The 24,576-nt window shown below is 40.7% G+C and overlaps 1 protein-coding gene across 1 annotated transcript; it reads right to left on the reverse strand.

Moving 5' to 3' along the window:
* Positions 1 to 435: 435 nt before the first annotated feature.
* LOC136443017 (polycystin-1-like protein 2) lies at positions 436 to 21,218 on the reverse strand. The gene is made up of 30 exons (XM_066440065.1): positions 20,949 to 21,218; positions 20,329 to 20,604; positions 19,839 to 20,099; positions 19,091 to 19,232; positions 18,786 to 18,910; positions 18,473 to 18,604; positions 18,062 to 18,169; positions 17,721 to 17,777; positions 17,526 to 17,587; positions 17,198 to 17,332; positions 16,550 to 16,640; positions 15,878 to 16,050; positions 15,106 to 15,339; positions 14,344 to 14,818; positions 13,858 to 14,000; positions 13,156 to 13,383; positions 12,342 to 12,614; positions 11,598 to 11,758; positions 11,057 to 11,235; positions 10,618 to 10,766; positions 10,114 to 10,243; positions 9,180 to 9,370; positions 6,634 to 6,742; positions 5,692 to 5,906; positions 4,956 to 5,130; positions 3,804 to 4,400; positions 3,007 to 3,237; positions 2,629 to 2,713; positions 1,974 to 2,206; positions 436 to 1,125 (listed from the first exon to the last, which is right to left on the reverse strand). The coding sequence occupies exons 1-30, from the start codon at positions 21,052 to 21,054 to the stop codon at positions 902 to 904; spliced, it is 5,700 nt and encodes a 1,899-aa protein (XP_066296162.1). The 5' UTR covers positions 21,055 to 21,218; the 3' UTR covers positions 436 to 901.
* Positions 21,219 to 24,576: the final 3,358 nt, after the last annotated feature.

A 24,576-nucleotide genomic window follows, 5' to 3' on the forward strand; every position in this document is an offset into this window, starting at 1 on the left:
GCTTAAACTTCATAATAAACAAACACAGTATACGATTGGACCTAAAAGAACAAAGTATAAGTATAGTGCTTTTAAAAGTGATATCCAGATTTACGGGCTAAATTTGCCACTTAAAAATGAATTTGTAACAATGGTCACTATATTCAGATAATTTGTAACATTACATCAACATGTCATAAAACAGTTGATAGCTCTTCTATTATATATATTTACGTATAAAACTGCTCACATTCTTTTCGATCATATTCCATATGTAAAGCCATAAACCATGTATCATAATCTCCCTCTGCCCTTACATTTACATCTGGCTTAAGAAGCGAGAAGAAGTGAACCCATACATACTAGCATATATTACTCAAAATTAGTGTAGATATAGTAAGATATCGATCTTACATCGCTGCAAGGGTACTTCCGTTTTATCACCATGACCTGTGCTTAGCTTGAAACTTTGAAACTTTATTCAACATTTACAACATCGCAGGTTTATAAACCTGAATTGCGTTGCAAATTCACAACGTTAACAACCATAAACAATAAGTCAACATTCCATAAGAAAATGAGCAGTTAAAACTACACAGAGGCAAAGTACACTTGCCACGGTTACAATAGATATATAAAATCTGTCGAAAGTACACTATATATAACTTGTAAGCACTTGTAAGAGCATAAACGAACAATAAAGGTCATTCATCCATTCTTATCACAACATTTTATAGAACAGTAAAAATGCTTAACATGACTCATTTATGATATGGGAATGGCGATTTTCTACGATAGGATGAATTGTAGTTCTATATATCCTTAAAATCAAATGTGCCTACAACCTTCTTATTAGAAGCCATTATGATATAGTTACAGACACTCATGATCGAAGGCCGGTGAAATTACATGATCAGAAGCCTCAATCTGAATCTGAAGCTGGTTCGATATTAATTGTTACGTTGTAGTCAGTATTAATGACTGGACCAGTCTGTAGGGCACGTGTTTGGAACTTTGGTGCCTTGACGGTGAGAAGACGCCGGTTGCTTCGCGGAAGGACGGAGTTACAAATGGCCAGGCTTTCATCCAGCCCCTCCTGAAGAATGCGTAGGTTGGCCTGCAGCTCTTCCATCTTCGATACACCTTCTGAAAAAAGCAGTACACGTCTGATTAACGACTAGTGCTGCCACCTCTGAACCGTGCTTCCTGAAACTCAGCTTCTCCATCATCGAAACACCTTCCAAGCAAAGCAGAACAAGTCTGATTAACGACTAGTGCTACCACCTCTGAACCGTGCTTCCTTACACTCAGTCCTTCCATCTTCGATACACCTTCTAAGCAAAGCAGAAGAAGTCTGATTAACGACTAGTGCTACCACCTCTGAACCGTGCTTCCTTACACTCAGTCCTTCCATCTTCGATACACCTTCTAAGCAAAGCAGAAGAAGTCTGATTAATGACTAGTGCTGCCACCCCTGAACCGTGCTTCCGGACACTCAGCTCTTCCATGTTTGATACATCTTCTGAACAAAGCAGAACAGGTCTGATTAACGACTAGTGCTACCACCTCTGAACCGTGCTTTCTGCCACTCCATTTGAGGTCATCTTCCTACTCACTGACTTTCTGCCACTCTGTATTGAAATAACTACGAACACGCGCAAACCAAAACAACCAAACAAACAAACAAACAAAAAACAAAGACTCCGAACTTGGAATCAGAAATCGTTCTGAGTGTAACAATGATACAAAATCTATCCATATCCGATAGTGTGATAGACCTTCTAGACTCCAAGACGTTTCGCCTTTAGAACGTTTCGCCCGCAAGAGGACGCCTATCCTAACTCTAACACTCATCCCTAACCTCAGTCTCAACCCTACCCTTGACCATGATGCAATGTCAATCATGATTATATCGCGCACTAATGTCATACTTCAATGGCCGAGTATTCCTTCTAAGTGCAATACTATCACTAACTTGCTTGAGGTTATCTTACCTGTTTTATCCTCCTTATTTGGTGCGCTGTGGAAACCCAACATGGCCTTGAAGCTCCTCCACATGTGATCGACAAGGTCACGGTCATGGGTGACGTCAACGTCGGCGGAGATGGCGTCACAGATGATGGTCATGAGGAAGTTCATCAGAAGGATGAAGATGCAGATCATGAAGGTGGTGAAGAACATGGGCCCGATGAGAGGGTTGGAATCCAGCATTTCATTGGCGAAAAACCTGGAAAATAAGACAACAGGCATGAATATAGCATGAAATCCAATGCAAAGAAAAGAGGTTTCCGGAACCTTTCATGCGACCTTTCTGGGACCTTTGACCTAACTTCCTGTCAGTGTCCCCGGCATGCCTAGTATGTGGAAACCAGCCTGCCTTTGTACTTTGACCTAACATTTGACCTTCAATTCCTGTCATTCTGCAGCGACATCATATTTCTGTCGCTCTACTATATCGAAATAACTAGTAATCAGACACACAAGCAAACAAACAGACAAGCAGACATACCGTTCACTAATATATAACGTTCTAAATAGAATGACGAAACAGAATACAATGTGAGTCTTGAACAACGATTTCGCATCTTTTTACGCATCATTGCTTTATGGTGGTACTCAGATCACTTCATAGTTATCAGGAAAACGTACCTTCCAAGCACCATCTCAAAGAGCGCGAACGTCGTGTGGTACAGGTCCGAGTAGGACTCCATGTGGGGCCCAAAGACGAGGTACCCTTAAACCAAGGACGAATACACGAGGTGTCGGTATTAAACACTCATTTAAGCCAAAATCTTTTACCTATATCAGTGCCACCACTCGAGATCACTGCTATACATTGATTTGCAAACATGACATTAATTGACATGTGTACGCACAGTACCGTTACGTTGAATTCAAGCTGCAGCATTTATTTCATTGGCTCTAGAGGTCGCTCTGAAACACTCAATGTTAGAAAAAACAGTAGTGCCAATACAACCATTATTAGTATTCACCGGTATTTCAAACTATTCCTTTGTACGTAAGTACCTGAGCTGATGAACGCAATGAAGGCGACCGCAGCAACGACCAAGAACGACAGGAGCTCGTCCTTCATGATGCCGGGAAGGGCCAGGAGTTTGCCGATGGTCTGACTGAAGCGGACGACGCGAAGTAAGGAGATGGCGTTGGTGAAGACGACGAGACCCAGGACGTGCTTGAAGCATGCATCCCACCATGCGGCAGCCGTCAGGTCCACAAAGTCTTCAAAACCCAGCTCTCCTGTCAAATACACATAAAAATCAAAGATATCAAAACCGGGAGTTCTGCTGCAGTACCATGGAAAGCCGCTCGGGGTCCATAGTCTAGTCATTTCTTCATACTAGTATACCAAATATCATAAAGATAAACCCTTATTGAATCATTCTGATCTCAAACAAACAAACAAACAAACAGACAAGCATACACACACAGAGCTTCCTGGCGAAGGTAATTATGGATAGAATGAGATGCAGCACTAATAAAAGACGCATTTCAATAACCAGATGTAAGATTTCGCGTTACAATTTTTAACAAAAAAAGTTCTTCATGACGGGTAATATGAGCAAACCATATTAAAAGTCTTTACTTTAATGTGGACTTCTGTTTTGTTACATAGTTATTCAAATTCATTGTTCAACAAAGTTTACCCCCTAATGATATAGTGGGCTACTAGATGAATGTTCTTTTACTGCATCTGTCTTAGGTACGAGGTGTTAACACGTAAGAAAGACTGAAATATCAGACATAAAGTTGGATTTCTTCCTGTGTTTGAAATGAAGGCGTGATTTGTTAAACCTGGGACATACCGTTACTCTTGGCCACCATGTTGAGTGTATCAGTGGCCACGGCGTACCGCTTGATGAAGACAGAGATGACTGTGGCCGTACCGACGAGGCCGACCCATCCAAGAGCATTCCAAAGCGAAGCACAATACCCCCACCCCTCCTTCACCACTGTCTTGACCTCCTTTAAGAGAAGGACTAGGTAGAAAAGCGTGAAAACGATGTGCAGGAACAAACTAACATAATCATTATCGCTTTCGTATTGAAACAACCGAAAAGACGTGATCGTCGCTTTTGGCATGAGGCTACCAATTCCGGAACGGTCTATGGCCATCTTTACAACGCTGAACAGCTTCAAATTGGGGTTGTAGAAGTTGATGTCGATTGTAACGGACTTTGTGTATTTGTCCAAATATTCTGAATCTCCCAGAGCATTAATGAACGACATAGCGGTTTTATAGTCTAGAGGGAGGTTGAGAGAGTGAAGGTTCTTGCAGTTAGATTTTGTGTAGTTCGGGTGATTTGAGAGGGTAGGCATATCGAAACGCCAGCTGGTACAAGACATGTTCCCTGGTGGAACGTCCCAGCCGCGGCCAGCATCTTTGTCCTTCGCCTTGGCACCTGCATCAAAGAACAGGTCGTATAACATAGAGTTAAAAGGTTATTCCAACACAAAAAGTTAACACATCGAACGGTTTGCAATCATAATACTGTAAGGGTACCATATTTTATTCCATGGTGTAGGGATCTCATGGACATTCTGTATATGTTGCTAACTACCAACACAGAGGAACTGTCATGCTAACATTAGATTTGTGGACAAAAGATCTGGCTAAACTACCGTTAAATTTTCCATATCATTCTACGGTATAATCAATTAACATGTCAGTTCAATGCTGTTCCTGTTGAGTAAAGGAGCTAAGTTGTTACTCTTTACATTTATATACACACAAGGCACTCTTAAGTTGAACTGCACTAATCATCGCTTTTAACATGATAGTGGATGATATCTTAAACGTCTTACTGATTAAAAAATATTCCCAGTTGCTTGAGTACCCTATGTATTGTGTATTTCATTTCCTAGATTCATAACCTTTATCTATGTTGTCTTATAAACTTACACATAGCGTAAGACATAAAACAGTGAGTTAAAGTACAAAACTTGAGAAGATGTACCTGGACGTTGTCTGATTTGTGTCAGACGTGGAGGACCGATGCGGAAGGCCGCGGTATTCTGCGCGAACTGCCGGTCTAAGTACTTCATTTTCCGCCCGTTGTACCAGGCGGATGGGTACAGGGTTGGCAGCAGGACATCCTCAAGCCAGGAGTAAAACTGGTCAGGCGTCCGGATCTGTACGTAAGATAGATACTTCCTGTTATAAAGTCATGACACAAGTGGTGCAGCAGTTCTCTTTGTATGGTTTTGTTTGTTTGTTTGTGTGTGTGTTTTAGCATATGTTTATGTTTATGCATATATGTATATTTGTGTGTGTGTTTGTGTGCATGTATATATACATATGTGTGTGTGTGTGTCTGTATGTGAGTTTTTGTACCTGTCTATATATATATGTATGTATGTATGTGTATGTATGTATGTGTGTGGGTGTCTGTGTGCGAGTGTATGCACATGTGTGTGTGAATGTGTGTGCACATGTATGTATGTGTGTGAGCATGTATATGTATCTGTGTGTGTGTATACATATGTGTTTGTCACCCTGTGTTTGTGTGTATGTATATATACAGGTGTGTACATGCGTATGGGTGTATGTGTGTATGCGTGTGTGTGTGCGATTGCACATGTTTATGTGTCTGTCTGTGTGACTGTGTAGTCTGGCTCACATGTAAAATGATAACAAAGACTAGAACTCTTCACAACAATAGTCTAACAAGTATCCTTTGTTAAGCAGCTCACCGTATCGTAATCGTTCAGAATGTTGTTGGACAGTGTCTGCCTCTCGTGGAAGGCATGTGTGTCTTTGTCCATCTGTGCAATGTAGAAGAGGAGGGCTGCGAAGATGAGCAACAGAAGAAGTTCCGTCATTGTCGAGGCCGACCTCTTACCCAGCTCCTTTTTCTTCTTAGCCGACTTGAGATTTGCTTTAGCAGGTCGACGGAGTTTCTTCGGCGCTAAAAAAGCAACAACAACGAAAAAGTAGGCCAGGAGAGATCAAAGGAGTAGCATTGTTTCCAACATCCTTGGATAAATATTGAGATATTCAAGAATTTAAGATTGATTTAAGTAGATGTATACATTCCCTTGAGGTTGCTGGATCTTTGATAGCTCGGTTGCCAATTGAGTTGACATCACGATGACAAAAAAAAAGGTTTAAATGAAGATTTGGCTTCAATTACTATACAAATACAATATATGTATACCCACTCTAAATTGTGATTGTCTCAATCGACGCTACCACACACAAAATATCACCATGACACCTCATCGATTGGGAAAACAACAAGATAAAATGTTCTTTTTTCTGTCTCAGTGAGTTTTGCATTATCTTGGAGATATATCTCAAAGTTTGTTTATTTGTTTGTTTGTTTATTTGTATAGCACTAAAACGCATAAGTAGTGAAGTAATGAAATGTATAAGAAAAGTGCAGGAAGAGAGATGCCTCATCCTAAATCCTCCTCCTTTAGAATGAGGAAATATTTATCAAAGAAAATGAATGTAACATAAAACCCATAGAATGTTTCTTAATTAATGACTGAAAAATAACACGATGCAAGATCAATGCATTTTGATAACATGTATGCTATAAATCAACGTACGCTTGATGAAATAGAAGATTTTGTTATGATTGCATACGATTTTCTTTAAAAAATAATTGTCGAAAGTGTTTGAGTTCTAACCTGTTGAGTTCCACAGGTTCAGCTGTATGTCGTCCTTACGGATAGCTGGCGGCTTGGCGAGGAACGGGAGGCTAAAGATGGCAGCCAGGACCACAGCCAGCACAAAGATCTGTGGAGACAGTGAAAACATCATCATATTGTCATAGCATGTCCTTGCATACATACAATGACGTTATAATCTGATTTACATATTCTAACTCACTGACCGTAAGTCACTTTCTGGCAGTTCACTGAAATGGGCGTTGGCTACCCTAGCAACACATAGCAACCACCTTTGACCGCAATTTTCACACATTTTCCCCATTGTTCGATAATTACCCCCTCTCCACCTACTGTGAAAACTTTTCAGGTGGGGTGCCGCTGGGCAGGCCAGGCTGCTACCTGGCACCCTGGGGAGTGTGAATGAGCTTAATATATGGCTGTTTGGAAAACCAAGCTAGGATGTGTATTCTAAGAAATCAACAATGGGTTCAATTTTAAAACGTTTTCCCGTGTCTACAAACTATTTCTAGCCTCTTTAAAACACACACGTCAAATAAATTGATAGATTCACACGGAGCAGTTGTTTCAAAATGAATTCAAATACTTGTAGCCAGACATATAAAAGTTGCCAGATTGAACAGGGTTGATTGGCGTTCAAGAGGAGATAGAAACTGCATTTCCCGTTGTGTAAACCTATAACGTTACAACCTTGTACCAAACAGAATGCATTAATGAGATTTCCTTGACTTAAAAAACCAGGGTGCCAGGAGCGCGGTGGTCTGACACCCAGGCTAGATGAAAAAGGGATCCAAGACTTGAATCAATAGAGATGGACTTGCTGGAGAAAAAAAGATGCCAACAAACCAGGCGAGCAATGCCACCCCCCTCCTGTTTTGTTTCTCTGCACTGACTGAGAAATGTTGAGACTTAAACATTGTATAATTCAGGTCAACCGGGCGTTACAAAATGGCGTCATCAACGTCTCAGAGCTTTTATCATATGGACCAAGTCCCAGTGTATGGACATACATGGCAAAAATTTTGAACTTCAAAAATTCTACGTTCAACTACGGGTGAAAAAATGATTTCTGTGTGCTGTGTAAGCAGTCTTTTTATACCACTTGCTGACTGGTTTAGATTTGTATAATATCTGTGGCAATCAACATCAATGGAGTCTAGGAGACATGATAAGCGGCTGTCTGGTTTTGTCTCGTTTGTTAGAGGTGCGGATACACATGTTAACTTTTCGCTTTGTTAGTTTTATGATCACCAAATGCATCGTTGTTATTTGAATAGTCTCCAAAAATCTTCTGACCATAATTTTCTTAGCAACCGCATGTGTATGTATGTTGTACTTTAAAACTTTGAGATAACATAAAGAGAATTATTGTTTGTACATCACCTATGCTTGAGACCATGTTTGTGTATTGTTTTTAAAACCAAGCCATACTGTGTCTGGCAGGTAAGCCACTGCCAGGTAAAGCTGTGAACAAGCCATTGTTCTGCGTAGGTAGTCTGCTCTCCTACTGTGAGGGTGCTGTGTCAACAACTTGATTGGCCATATTGTTCACAAATCATAACAAAGAGATCACATTTCACATCTGGGGATGCCAAAAGTCCTTATTTTGTAGTCTATTTTTTGATCAAGTGGTGCATGTTCAGATAATGTCATTCCAACTTACAAAAAACATGGATGGAAAGAACACATGTTGCACAATAATCTCTCGTTGAGACCATTGTTGTGGAGGATTCCAGTGCTTAGCTATGCCTTCATGAATATTTCCAATGGCCTATTTTTGTCAAATTTTTAAACATATTATGAAAAATATTTGTTCTGATTATAGTAGTAGACATAGCCTCAACGGGATGTTGTAGAGTGGTCTTCGCTGAGTACTTACATACCAAATTTGTCTTAAAAAAGGATGTCTGTGCGATGCACATAGTGTTTAAAGGTAGTTATCTTGTCAAGTGCTTATTATATTAATATTGAGATATGGATAAGGTATATATGAAGCGAATGTGGTTAGATCGTATCTTACTAATATGCACCACCAAAACATGTCAGCAATTCCGGAGAAAAACCATCAGGTAAGCGGGAACTAGGCATGAAAGTCGGGGCAGCAGTTAATTAGGCTGGAGGCTGAAAAGTGACTTACGGTTAGTGAGAAGGCGTAACAACAGTTTCATATTTGGCTTTGTACTCCAAAGTAGTAGAGATCATCACAACCTTCATAAGAGCTCCTACAGCTAGTAGCTAGTAATGATTATCTTAGAGTGTGGTGTTGCCGCTATTTATGATGTTCATATTGACATCGTTTTATCAGATTCTAAGTAGATGACAATTTTCAGCAGCATAAATAAACAAGACACAGAATCAAAATAATAAGGGGAAATCTACTCATTTTCCTTTGTTTAACTTGGCCATTGGAAAATGAACTTGACAGCGTTACGTGTTACACTTATTAACCTTCGCTATGACAGAAAATATCAAAGCAAAGGTTAATTTACTCTCACATATGTTGCTCCTATTATATCAGTCATAACAGGAAGGCTGTGATACGTTACCTGAAGGGTTTCTACCACACAGCTGGATCCAATGAAGGACAGGACGAAGGCCTTCATCCAGGCGTCACTCTTCTCCTCCCCCCAGTCCATACTGTACAGGATGACGAAGAACGCGGAGATGGTGGAGACCAGGAACACGGTCACCCACGCCACGTACCGGGCCCAGCGGAGCAGGGATTTCTGCAGGCGTCCTGGGGTTCAAGAAATAGCGATTTGATCAGGAAGGTCTGTTTCATACATAGGATACAGAGAACGAAAAACTGCAAGGTAATACTTCAACTACAACGTATGTAGCTTGATTTAATCCCCTAGGCCTGTCACACATAGCCGACCATGGCCTTCCAACCTTCTCCTGATCATAATTAGGCGTTATTCATGAGCAAGGTCATCTGTGGTTGGGAATCGGTCGTCGAGGTTCTAAAAGTCGTTAAAAGTCGTCTGCGTCAGTCGACTATGTTTGCATGTAAAGTTGTAAAAGACCTTACGAAAGTCGCTGTACTTTGGTCGTGTCAATAAAGATTTCTGTATGAATTTTAGGAACTCAAACTTGGGAAAGTCATATTCTTCTTAGATGCGAACTAGACTTAGAATAGGACGGATTCCTGGCCACCTCGAACTCAGAACTTGGTTGGATAGTGGTTGGGATTAAAGTTGTGGGAAGGTTCTGAATGCATGACAGGGACTTAACGTACATAGTACGTGTCAGAGATATTCATATGTTTACCGATAACAAATAGATTTCTATTGTTGCTCTCAATCTTAAAATACACGTATACTGCAGATGGTCCTTAATCAATTTCGTATTGAATACACTTGTATCCTTGTATATAATAATGTGCAAACATTTGTGATGTTGAAAACAGCTAAACCTGCTTCCCTCTTCTTCACAGTTCATACTATAACAGTTAAAGACGTTTTTGAGTTGTTTTTATACCTTGCTTAGATGCGCGGATTACCATCTCCGGAGTGTCCACAGTCAGGGGCGCCTCCACGCGGAATAGTTGTACAATCATCAGATTGACGGAAACTACCGTCAGGATAGACATCAGGCTGATGTACAGCTCCTGTGAAGGTAGCACATTAACATTTTGGAAGTAAGAGACATTTAGGGGGTAACAGATTTACATTTAGGAGGTAAGACAATTAGGAGGAGGTACTACATTTAAATTTGGGACGTAAGTCATTCAGGAAGTAATACATTTAGGAGATAAGACATTTATAGGAGGTAACGTATTCATGTTTAGGAGGTAAGATATTTAGGAGGTAACATTTAGGAGGTAACTTATTTACATTTAGGAGGAAATACATTAAGGAACTACTAGTAATACATTTAGGAGGTTACAATTTGAATTTAAGAAGTAATCAATGGTATTAAGATGACAAGGAGCCAGTGTTTGGGACTAAAGAACATGTGGAAAAACTCTATAACGATATTTACCTCTATCGTGAAACGAACAAACCCCAGGTTTAACACTCCTGTACCGGCAGTTGTGGTTTCTGCCTTGTACCACATCGCGCTGGCCAGCATCATGGTGTTCAAGAGGGCAAAACAGCAGGACAGACGCTGCGACTTGGTGAAGCTTGAACCTGTTTTGAACCAGATGATACCGTATATAAGTATCATATAAGTTATATATAAATATTATATCAGCTGTATAGTAGATAAGTTTTACAGGACCACTTTAGCAGATACTGTTTGGATTGAGAATCCTGTGAAATCTAAACATCTTCCCCCAAACACTTAATAACTAACGGAAAAAAAAGGGCGTCTGCGTGAATTCAAATTCCAGCTTGGCCGCACTTGTGGTTGCCGGCAAAACAATGCAGTAATACTATGATTTCGTCAAACATGTAAATGTGAAAAAAAAGGTACTGACCAGGCGCTGCCACGAGGGCTGATGCCCACAGCTGTTTATCGTAGAACACGTGTCGAGTCGCCTCGCTGAAGACGTTGGAGAAGGAAGACAGCTCCTCCTCCGTACCGGCGTGCACCACCTTCTGTACCTCCCCGTCACCTTTGTCCTCCGACAACCAGTCGTTACAGGTGAAGTAAGACCTGAAAATCACACGTGTTTTATCAATATAATGTTAACAATCTCTTTGAGCGTCCTTTTCTGAGACATGCCGCATTTCTTTTCATGGCAGGAATATAAAGACAATAGATGAAGTAGTCATGCTAATCATTCCAACCCCTTTAGGAACAAGGTACATGGAGATGTTGATTATGTTTTGCCTCACTGAAAAGATAGAGCACGTTAAAATACAATTTGAAAATAGAACTTTTGCCAAGCAAATGACATATCTCTCAAACCATGCTAAAGGAGAAGCTTAGACACACAGCCTTGAAGATCGCCAGAAAAACACCCAATTCAAATTGGCAAACAGTTGAGGAGTTGAGTTATGTTTTTGAAATCTTACACCACATCCTTTTCTACATCTCTGACGACAAAACTTCCGAGGAACCACGATGACGGGTCGCCTTCCCCAGAGTTATCATGCCAGATGTGCAACAGCATCACTTCTCCAAGTGACTCTCGCACAGGCATGACAAAATGCAAAGTACTTCCTCGCACCAAAGCCTTGAATTACCAATGGTAAATGACAAAAATCTCTTCATTACTTTCATGATAGCAAACTGTTCCTGGTTCTGTTTTTTTGCTTGTTTTTACCACGCATGACAAAGGTACAGTCCTCATGACCATTATATGTTACATCATAGCTCTTTCACTTCGCCGTTCTGATTCTATTTCTTATTTTGTATCTTAACTTAAAGGTACATTCCTCATGACCATTATATGTTACATCATAGCTCTTTCACTTCGCCGTTCTGATTCTATTTCTGATTTTGTATCTTAACTTCTATTTCATTTTAATGAACCTATGGCTATGCTTAGCTGAATTTGTATAGCGCATGGTATCAGTAAAAGGTTTAACAAACAAACACAGAAACACGTACACGTATCCTCTAGGAATAACTCTATTCTAAATAGTACACTTATTAGTACCAGGCCATACAATAAGACGTAATTCTGAAATATATATGGCTTATGAAATATAGTTACGAACTGCTGACAAAGGCATCATTCATTTTATAATTCATCTTAACGATAGTATCGGCACAGTTGACCAAAAGGGAAGTGAAAACAGGACATTAATACATACCTCTCCGCCTGGGTTGAGCATCTTGACCGGAGTCGTGCCCTTTGACCCGAAGAGTTGGAAGCCGACCCGTGAGGTGGTGCCTGCCCCGAACATGGACCCGGTGGTGACCGTGAGTTGATAGACGTGAGGTGCCGGCATCCTTTCCGGGGAGATCAGACTCACTTTGGACAGCTTCTTCCTTTTGTTGATGGTCGCTTTAGGACGTAAGTGTTTAACCCTTGTCCGACCCATGATGCGATCGTAGAGAGCCATTGGGGTACGGCGCAAGGTCGCCTGAAGACATAGGAACATCGCAGTTACGATATTTGCATGGTTAAACCCCCAGATAACCCCATCAGGGGTAAAGTAGAGAGGGAGGCCCGGAACGTATCAACTATGTGAGACAACACGACCGGGCTAGGCAGGGCGCCCCACTGAGGTATTGTTCGTGGAAAACTGCTAAACCGCTTCGTCTAAACCGGTCTTTACGTCATCAAAGTACGTTTGACTGACACCACTTTGCTCTTGGCACTAGTCAATACAATCTCAATTTTCAAAATGCTAAATATATCAATATAGCAGATTACTAGAACTACTAATAAAGGAAGCTTAAGTGAAGAAATGTCATTGATTCGCTTAAAGTATCAATAAACAATTTGAGAAATTCATTGTACATCGTATGTCAAAGTGGAAATACATACATGACATTTTACTTATTTACAATTGCACCAAACAATAAAATGTGATACGACCCTTACTAACCCTATACCTTGCTTACGTGTTAAACATTACGTTACAGCACATTCGATGAGAAACAGGTGTATTTGCAACTCACCCGTATACGCTTTAAGTCCAACAGAGCCAGGATGAAGATGTACAGCACGTACTCGCCCATCACCGTGGAGAACACCGCGGCGTTGTCGCTCAGAAAGCGGAAGTTGCTGAACGCGTTGAGGAAGTCGATGGAGTTGGGAACAGGGAGGGTCATGGTCCCCACCGCGATGCTAGACTCGGTCATAGTGCAGTCGCAGCTGACGACAGCATCGTTCAAGTTTACTTTAACCTGGTTTGGGTTCAAGGAGCAAGAACGATGAATATATAAACTTTTATTTGCAAATTCATTCCCGTCATACAAGGGTAAAACAGTAGAAAATTTAACAAGGGTAACAATTGTCTAACCAATAAATAAATAGCCATACCTTCGTGTACCAGAGCTATCAACATGGCAGTTACTGTATGTGTTCCAAAATTACGTTTTCCTAGAACTATCGTAGAGGGGAACTCCTTGCCAAAAAGCTTTAAAACAAGATGTGCAAAGGCTAGGTGTGACAGGTCGTTAAGTGCAATAGAACCAGCTGCTTCCGTGCCTCGTCCTTGTAAAGCTAGTGCGTTACGCTGAAAGGTGGTTATACCGGCTATAAAGATACAGAAGGATACACCATGAATAAAGAGTGTCAAAAACTCTATTGTGATGTATGGGAACACAGTAAAACTGTAGCATGTCAAAGATAGGTTGTTTTTGAGTACGTCGACTTACGTCGCAATCACCAAGTCCCCATTGCTTTTTGCTGTCCTTCCACGAAGAGCAACCAAGGGCCGATATCGACAGCGTGTAGTCTTCCTTGTCCGGAGACTGCACATATGGCTGTTGAGAACGACCGTGAATAGACATCGCAACCCCTAAAATGACAAATGTGTCAAATTGTCACTGTTGCCACGGGTGAGTCAACCAGGTTAACATACATATGCATATGACATGACATATGGAATGTCACAACATGTGCAGAGTGTACATAGGAAAATATATCAAAGAATGTCTAGACGTTAGAAATTCCATCAATGATTGTAAAAGCCCATTTTCATCCAATACTACACAGTCTTGTTTTAGGTAGAGTAGCCTTATTAAATTGTAGTTATGTACCAGTAGATGTCATACTTTCTACATTGTAAAATTGTTGTGCGAGAAAGTTATTGTAAATAGCAAACCTACCTAATTTCTGTACTCCAACGTACAAACGCCCACCATGGTCAGTCGTGTTTGGAATGAAGGAAATCGAAAAGTTGGTCCCCCTGAGCCAAGCTTCATACCCGTCTTCTTTGACCACTCTCTTTTCGGCATACTTTTCAGCTGTCGGAAGATATCCATACGCGGAGTACACGTAAAAGATCTCCTCTACGTCACGCCAGTTCATACGGACAACGGGAACGCTGTGCTCCGGCACGGCAAAGGCGTGGTGCGTCATGTTGTCCCCGTTGGAAACTCTGACGGCGTCTATCATACCATTCGGATTTTCCGTCGCACCTTCAAGCGGTGGTGGATTAGTTGGTTGTTCTCTTGGTTGCGAAGATATGAATGGAATGTTCAGATTTAGCCGTTGTTTTTCGCCGAGGTTTTCCTGTTCATTTGATTTGACGGTCAAGAACGCTACGGGGGACGATATGTTTTGTCCTCCTGTCGATTCAGCCCACGAGTACGGGTTCTTGTCGAAAACGGATATCTGCGATTAGAAAAAAACAAAAACAAAAAGCAATTAGTTTAAAGTTATTATATCTCCTGCCCACACCTTTTGGTGTTTTTGAGCCGTACTATCTGCAAACATATACAACAATATTGTAGTCTAATAAGCTTAAAATCATACATTTTCCAGGACAAAAAAAGTGACTTAAAATTGCCGAAAATCAAACGTTGTAGCTTGTCAATCACGTACACATTGCTTTGTACGACTTTACAAAACATGTACAGTGGCAAGATTGCTGAGTTTAATACGACTTGGTTGGGGCTTACCTGGACATCCAGTATATCGTTGGTTTGAGTTTCTTTTGCTCTGCCCGGGATATTTGCCACAATCTGATCGGAGTCAAGCTGGATGTCTTCGCTTGCAGGAGATCTCACCACAGCGACGGCGACGCTTGCTGTTTTAAAGCTTGTCCGGTACTTCACATTCGGAGGCTGCAACGCCAGCAGGGTGTGACCAACATGGTCCAAGGATGCCACAATAGACTGTGCTGTTTCCCGTTGCTAAGTTACACAGAAGACACAAAAACATTAGAAAATCATTTTAGATATCAAGACTTTCCAATTCTTATATGGAAATGATATTCTGTGAGTATTATCATAACTAACCAGCATTATCCTTGAAAACATGCTGAAAATTTATAATTTTAGCCAGGACTTTATGCATATGCATAAAAAATAATCTTTGTGTGAAATAATGATACCAGAATTAATCTTGATACGTCGATGAGGGTTAGACATTCAGGTAATAAGATACGCAAGGTAACAGTTACTGAAGCACCTGGGTAGAAATTGGAGTTAATTATAATTTTGCAATATCACATTTTGTTTGAACCCCTGCTTCTCCTATTGGTCAGTTATTCCTCACTCTTAGTGGGCAGTTGACTCACGACGTTTCTGACCTAGAGAGAAGAGTCGCTGTTACGTACTGTTATATTACATGTATATGTAACCGTAACCCCGTAGTGGCCTTTCCTACACACCTTGAAGTGACCTTCGGGTCTTTTTACGTGGCAACTATTGAGTAAAAAGAAATCCTCACCGCATCTTCCTTTTCCTTCTGCTTCTCCTTTAACATCTTCACCTGCTGCTTAGGTGAGAGATCCACGTTTTCAATGTCGACGTCACTTCCGAACAGGGGGTCGGAAGTACTTCCGAGCGGTGTTTCTGGTTCCGGTAACATGTCGACAACTGTTGAAGCTGTCTGTACCAAGGCTAAGTGACGAAAAAGACGTATAGATGTGAAGAATCAGACCATTTCACTCATTATGAATAACATATGCATATACTTTCATGCTAAATGTGAACTCATTTATTTCAGGTTCAGTAGGTTCCAAGTAGGGGATAATAAAATAAGATGTACAGAGGCGTCTGTACATATTTGTATATACATGTAGTACAAGGGACCTTGCTGTAACCAATATGTAGCCAGTTTGTTGATCAATGTTTTTCGTGAGTAAGGCTTCAAGTAACGTTGGACCCAATGTATATTGTAAGTAATGCTGAAAGATTCATATTTCTTATGCATTTCAGGTTCATTTGATTTGCCATAACAAATAATCTATTCGTATATTCTTATCATTACGAAGAAGCGACAGGAAGGCGAGGCTGCTTAATAGATTTCTGCACCCATCCATCCAATTTGGCAAACATGTACAATTAAGCTAAGGTTTTTTGTCAAAAATATATGATAATAACCATAAACGTTTCTCACCATCAGCTATGGTCGCCATGTTCTCTACTGATGTGCCCTGTGACCCCTTCATGGCATCAGCAAGATCCGATACGATATCTGCAGCAGATTTCTGGGAGACAAATTGACACAAATTGAATCCAAATCATAGATAGATATTATTTCATGCGACTGTAACGTTATATCAAAGTGTCCGTCATTACATAGTGCTTCTTCTTATTTGCAAACAGCTCAAAGTCATGTATAACTTACTGCTATGTGCAATGATCACGGGAAGCCAGTTGGAAACCCAAATCGACCGTGGACCTCGTCATTTCAAGACCTATACACATACCAAATATCATCACAATCCATCAATAACTACGTGAGTTATACTGGCTGGGCACAGTACTTGGGTGCGGAAGCACACACGCACACACACGCACGCTCGCACGCACGCACACACAAACATACATGTACACACATGCACACATACACATGCATACACACACACACAGACGCATACAAACACACACACACACACACAGACATATACACACAAGCACAAATACACATACACGCGCACACACACACCTACATTGTTATCACATACATACACATGCATCCATCAACACACACACATATACACACATACACATACATACATACATCAACAGTATTTCAACCCACCAGAACTGAAGGCGGCAATGGAGACTTGTCATCCCCGTTAGCGTTGATGATCTCATTGATGTTTGACGTCACTGCAATGATGTCCTCTGGCTGTGACACATCAGAAATGTCTAGCCCTTCTACCAACTCCTGAAGCTGTAACATTGAAGGAACAATACATGTATCAGAGTATGGGTTAGAGCTATATGAAAATGTGTCGAGTGACCAGATACATAGATGCCCGAGGTATGTTTGCACTGAAAATTGAACTCACGTTGAATGAAAATGTGAAATTGGTAGACATGTAGTTCCCATTGATGTTAAAGAAGACGGCGTAAATACTATTTACCTTCTGTCCTGGACTTTCCGTCGTTCGTGCCAGAGATGTGGTGGGAATATCCTGGTCTGAACCTGAGATTATGATATTATATTATTAAATTGAAACCTTAAATGTATCGTACCATACATATATTAATTAAACTAATGTGTAAATTATGTTGTAAGCACACAAAAAAACGATCCCCAAAAAAGGGACTAATTTCACCGGACGAGGATGTTGTTGAGATCAGTGCAGGCTCTGTTGACTTTCCAGTTGACGTATCTGTGAACGATCATTAAACAAGTCTTTGATACAACGTTACGTTGAAGCAGATACGACACATAAAGGATCAATAACCATATAATTACGAAACTGCAGACTCTGAGTAAAACATTTTAAAACATGCAATTTCTGTCAGAATATCAAAAAATACCATAACTTACAAAACATATGTAACATTTTTTTAAACATTTTGTACGCAAATGCCGAAGAGAATCTATCTCAGAAGTATTATGCCTGTGTACATGTCTAATAGCTAGTTTGATAACACTGTAGAATGATCTTACCGGAGCTTGTCGTAGTCCTTAAGTCTGTTGCTGCATCATCATCTAATTCATCAATGGCATCAGGCTCAATTGTTGTCTTCACTGTACTTGCAGTGCTCTCTACAATACCTACAGTCGAAGTGGTGGTAAAATACACATTGTGGGACGCACACAAACACAGTTTATAGAACTTAAGCATTGTAACGTTATATTTGATAATATGCGAAGAATATCTGCTAGTTTCAAGCTAGTCTTTAAAAAATCCATTGTTAGTAAAGTGTTCTGAAATTGGTAGAAAGAAAGAAATGGTAGACATTGGTCAACTTTTCCCGACCACAATTTTACATTTACAAAGTTAACACTTAGACAGAAAACTTCTCAATAAGCTATTGAAAAGTAAATTATCATGCAGTTTCTACGTTACGTGTTTACCATTGATATTCTGTGCTGCGGTCGATGTTGACCATGTCGACATAGAAGTTGTCGCGTCAGCTCGTGCTGTTGTAAAAGCGGTCGTTGAGTATGGATGACCATCAGTGCTGACCTCGATTGACAATATCGGCTCTTTTGGGACACAAGATATTCTGTCAAAGGCGTACATGTAATAAAACTGTGGTGCAAAAAAACGAAGATGAGTTGATGTTATGTAAAGAAAACTTACTAATAAATCAATTAAATATGCTCATTAATAGATTATTCTTATTCATTTTCTATGTGTCCATGTAACAAGAACATAAACAATTACCTGTTCTTTGAGAATAAGTAATGCCCACACTACGCCCATGCTCACTAAGGGCCGCCATCTTGATGACGTAAGCAGTTTCCGGGATGAGATTTGTGACGTTGTAGGATGTTTTGTTGCCCTCGATTCTGTTAAAATGAAATTGCTTATTTTGTCAGCCTGCTGCATTCTAGACGACTAAGGGATCTCTATAGCCACTAGATGGAGTAGAAGAAGGTCAACATAGTTTTTCGGCGTGACATTTTTATACACTTGGTACTGATTGTTGTTCAATCTGATAGATATCCAGTATAATTATTGTTCTTCACCTCAGGTATGTTATTGCACTGTCATATTCGTCTGAGATGTCTAACTCGTAAGAAGTAACGTTTGCCACAGCTGGCTTCCATTCCAGAAACATCCACGTTGCTGATGCCTTGGGAACTCGTAGACTCGAAGGTGGATCTGTGTCTAAAACACATTAGCGTACAAGGTTATGAGAAGATATTTGGCAAGAATATACATTGTCAGTCAAGTTTGTCAGTCATGTATATGTGTATGTGTGTGTGTGTGTGTGTATGTATGTATGTATGTATGTATGTATGTGTGTATGTGTGCGCGCGTCTGTGTATGATGAGTGCGTGTGTGAGTGTGTATGAGTGAGTGTGTTTGTGTAAGTGCGTATGTGTATGTGTGTGGTTGTGTGTGTGTGGTTGTGTGTGTTTGTGTGTATGTGTGTGTGTGTGTGTGTGTGTGTGTGTGTGTGTGTGTGTGTGTGTATGTATATATGTATGTATGTATGTGTGCGCGCGTCTGTGTGATTGAGTGCGTGTGTTTGTGTGAGTGTGTATGAGTGAGTGTGTTTGTGTAAGTGCGTATGTGTATGTGTGTGTGGTTGTGTGTGTGTGGTTGTGTGTGTGTGTGTTTGTGTGTATGTGTGTGTGTGTGTGTGTGTGTGTGTATGTGTGCGCAGAAATAAACCCATGGCTTACATTAAAGCTGCAATCTCTACGATGCATGTCAAACTTAACTTCGAGTAAAATCTATTTTCATTATGAATCTTCAACAACTACTAACCTGTAACAGCTCTTGTACTGACAGCGACACTCCTCCCCAGTCTGCTGACGGCCACCACATCGATGTCGTACTGAGTACCAGGAATCAGACCTGTCAACTCACAACTGTCCGCGTCTCCCGACTTCGCTAAGGAAGAACGCCTTCCATTGCCGGTGTAGGTTATGTTGTAGGTGGTAAGCGCAGCTTTTGGTGGTGCCCATGAGATGGAAATAGTGTCGGTTGTCCAGTCGTCCACACCTAAAGCTACTGGAGGGTCAGTTCCTGGAAGAAAAAAAAGAAAAAAAAGTGTATGTCCATTAACAGAAAGAAACGAATTTCAGCTATGATAAAAAGTTATTAGATAGACTTTGAAATTATAACTCATATGTCATCAAATGACCCATAACTTTGTATTATCAGTATGAAATACTATCAACATTATTTTCATTATTAATCTTTTTCAAATTCACGTACGAAATCCTGCTTGGAGGTGTAATTATATTTCCCTTACTTGTTACAACAGTTACAGTCACTTCCAGTCCTTCGTTGTGCCCGTTGATACTTGTGGCCGATATCACATATTCCACGGCTGGACTTAGGTTGTCAAAGGTTACATCGGTTCGACTGGTCGGTACGTGCCGTGTCACCAAGCTCTCTGTAGTATCACTCCGCCTTATCCACATCCTGTGGCCAATGGCGAGGGAGTTGGGCCTCTGCTTCTTCCAGGAAACCCGAACGGTCGTTTCGGTGATGTTGTTCACCTGAAAGTCTTCGGGGGGAGGCGTCACTAGAGAAAACGAAATGTCAGATTGGGAAAATGTTTGAGACAAAATATGCAAAGAACCTGGGAACCCATCTTTTCTAAAAGTGTCGTTCCTAAAATTTCGATCACATAACATATCCAAAGAAAAGACAACGATCATTTAATGCCCAATCTTTATTTACGTTTTGGTTTAATACGTATCGACCCGTATCTTTAAACATGAATTTGTACAACAATTATTAATATGAATATTCCACTGTTCCGTTGCCAAATTCGAAGCTGCTCTGGTACAAAAGTCTGCTTGGAGCGAAAACAACATTTTTCCACACAAACTATGAAAAAGATAAACAATGGATATTTAAACTTACGCGTCGAACAGATGACCTCAACTGGCAAACTGTCTCCGTATAAGCCATTAACCACGAGTGTTACTCTGTACTCCTGGTCAGCTGCGACATCGTAGAAAACAAGCATTTCGCTCTTAGGGCCAGCGGTTGTAGTAGTCACTGTTCTGTTGTGGGATAGTACGTCGCCAGCAAGGATAAGATATGAGGTGTAGCCGAGAAAACGCGCTTTCGGCCTGGTCCAACTGATAGCGAGAGACGAGTAGGTTGCTGTTGAACAGGCGATGAACTGTGCATGTGGGGTGTTCATTTCTGAAACACGAAATAATCAGTCAACATTAATGACGAGCAAGATTTGATAAGGAGCACTAAGAAGAACTTTCAAAACATGCACGAAGAGAGCACCAGAGGACAAGTACCGGTGAGTGAACAAAACCCATGAAGCACCAAGCAGAGTACAGCACATTGAGCCCATGTCTAGTGGAGTAATAGACAGAAAATACGGACAACAACAGCAACAACTTGACTGAAACGTTTTGCGTAAACATTCTCCTCAATATGTTTTTTAAAAAACGTGCATTTAACCCTCAAACCACCGTAGCTTTTTTTACGACTTATCTTACCTTATGGGGTCAACACAATATTTTCTACAAATATAGCTTTATTGGTGACTATTTTTGTGGTTTGTATATATGTATAGTTTAAGTGATCTATAAGAGACAGTTTGACATGATTAGGTGTTAATAATTTCTGCTTATTTTCATAATTTATGCAAAAATAGGGAGCATCGTCTTTTGCAACTAACGCTATTCAGAGAAGCGGGCTCTTTTGAGGCCTGCGCCAACAATTCATGTCATATAGCATCTGAATGTCTTACGCTAGAACAACCAAACTTGGTCACCTTTGCTAAAACTTCGTTGGCATTAATTTGAATATAATGACATGACTAATCAATGTTTTCATGTTGCTAAGGCAACCGGTTTCTGAAAGCAATATTTGGCAAAAATCGCTAATTTTGGATTTTACAATGTAATTCTAAGGCTGTCTTTTAAAACTGCACTTATTTTCTTATATCAATACCAACCAATGTAATTCACTATCACTTTTATGATTGAATATTCATAATTTATGCATATTTGATTACGTCATCGTTCAAAATATAAGATAGCGGACGATATAATAAGATTAGCTATAACCGGCTATTTCAACCTCAAATTTCATCATTACCATGTTTATCCAAGCAGAAACAATCTTAATATAAACGTTTGGTCCATTTTTATTCTGTTATTAGGTTATATGATGAAAAAATGCATTAAAAATAATTCAAGATGGCGGAACCAAGATGGCGGATTTTGCTAGTGTAACCTGATATGAATATAATTTTTATGACGTAATTTTGACCTCGTTCCTGTTGCCATCTACAAATAACGTCTTTGGACATATTATAATTTGTCATACAGAATTTCTATTTAAGTTTTATCGTGTACCTTTGAGTTATATGACGTCATAATACGTCGCAACGTCATTAATCTTTGCGTTCATTAGAAATAATTTTTTCACGTTTCTACAAGATTATTTTTTGTAACTATGATCATAATAACCCTCATCATACATGTTACTAGATGACAAGTATCAAACAATAGGGAATATGAGTGCAGATTTTGCTGGGGTCAGTTTTGACCCCACTGGACCATCCGTAAATTTTCTAGGATAACTTTATCAACAATGAGCCAATCTCGGTAAAATCTTGTGAGAAGTTATAAGACATATATACAAACAAACTCATGGAAGGAATTTTGTTTTCGACTCGAAATGTCAAAATGGCACATGTTGACATACAACTGGGGTCAGTTTTGACCCCATACGGTGGTTTTAGGGTTAAACATGTATTTTCTTCAGTATGATCTATTGGCCTTGCCTGTTTTGCAGGCAAGAATCTCTACCCTCATGGCGATATAGTAGCTCCAGGACTGAACCACGAAGCGCACATAACGGGCATCAACGGGGTGGTCCAGTAGGTTTGTTACACGGCCTCCAGCGTTCGTGTTGCCTCGGAAGATCTGAGAGGTAAATAAACAAATTGGTACTAAATTAGTGATTGATACATATAGCCTTTATTACCAACACATCACGTGATTCAGAAGTCAACGAAGATATGGGAGCCTCTTTATTCCAAGTGCTTGCGTCACCAATTACACAACAGTTCCTGATTATAGACAACCATCATAACTACTATTCAAAGAAAAGTGACGTTTGTACAAAATATACACCCTTCTTGATTCCTGCCAGGTAATCAAGTTTATTTCCGCTCGTGACGTCATAGTAAACACCACAGCCGATTCGGAGCCTGTTACCGCGAACCGGCTGCTGTGTTTAGAATGACGTCACAAGCTGAAATAAACTTGATTACCTGGCGGCAGGAATCAAGAAATAGAAGTATAATTTGTAACATTCGATGTTCAGTTACATCAGAAGGGTATATATTTAGTAAAAATGTCTGTTTTCTTTTAATAATGCTGTTGTAGCTTAATCTAATCACGAATTCAGAAATGTTGAATTTTGGCGGCATAAGCACTTTAATGTACCTTTTCGGAGCCATATGTCGTCCAACTTCTCCCATCTTCACTGTACTGTAGCTTGTAGGACCTCACCCACGCACCCCAAGTCCGGCCGCTACCTTGAATGATGGTGCCTGCCACGCGCTTCATCTCTCCTAAATCCACCTGCAAGACAATCGTTTTTTCTATAGGGGGCGCACAAAAATGACTACATCTACCTTCAAACGACATACATCGTTTGCTACTATTGTTTGATACTAATTATAAGCTTTGACTTTGCAGTAACATATGTCGCAAATTCGTTAACTTTCCGACCGAAATGAATGAATGAATGAATGAATGAAAGATGATCAAGCCTCAACGACGAAATTGACACTTCTTAGCCTCCTTCGCAGACGTCTTACCGTATATTTTATGGGGGAAGCGCTGAAACGCGATTTTTTACACGGCCGGGTCAGGGTTTTCGAATACCGGCTTTTATATATTATTAGGGAGTTTCGCGACTGAGGGCGTTATGTCGCCGAGGGACGATCGCCTCTTGTTGGAGAGAGGCATAAGAATTACGGTCGATAAATTCCACGGAAAGTAGTCACTGTCTCAACTGGTAAAATATGAATGTTTGATTAACATAATCTATACCTGCAACCATGCCCCGCTTTTCTTCGGTACCCAAAAGTGGCCCCAAGGACTATTCAACCGGCCTTTAAAGGGAGGCCGATGGCCTTGGAAAGAGGATGCAGTGATGCTGTCATCTGGTATGGCACCTGATTCCATTCCGACTGGATTGCTAGTACAAGCTGCGATGGAAAATAGTATCAAATGAATATGTTAGCACCTTTGCTAGGTCGCTATAATACTGTAGCCAACTTACAAGTACCTCCTGCCGACAAGGGGTAATCTAGTCGTGTCGGTGGCCTCACCAGGCTGACCCGCCCCGCTACCTTCCCTCCGTGCCCGCGGCCTCCCCTGGCTGACACGCTCCCCCTACCTTCCCTCCGTGCCCGCGGCCTCCCAAGCCTGACCCACTCCCCCTACCTTCACTCCGTGCCCGCGGCCTCCCCAGCCTGACCCGCCCCCCCTACCTTCCCTCCGTG

Source organism: Branchiostoma lanceolatum, chromosome 10 (assembly GCF_035083965.1).
Source record: "Branchiostoma lanceolatum isolate klBraLanc5 chromosome 10, klBraLanc5.hap2, whole genome shotgun sequence".
Classification (NCBI taxonomy): Eukaryota; Metazoa; Chordata; class Leptocardii; order Amphioxiformes; family Branchiostomatidae; genus Branchiostoma; species Branchiostoma lanceolatum.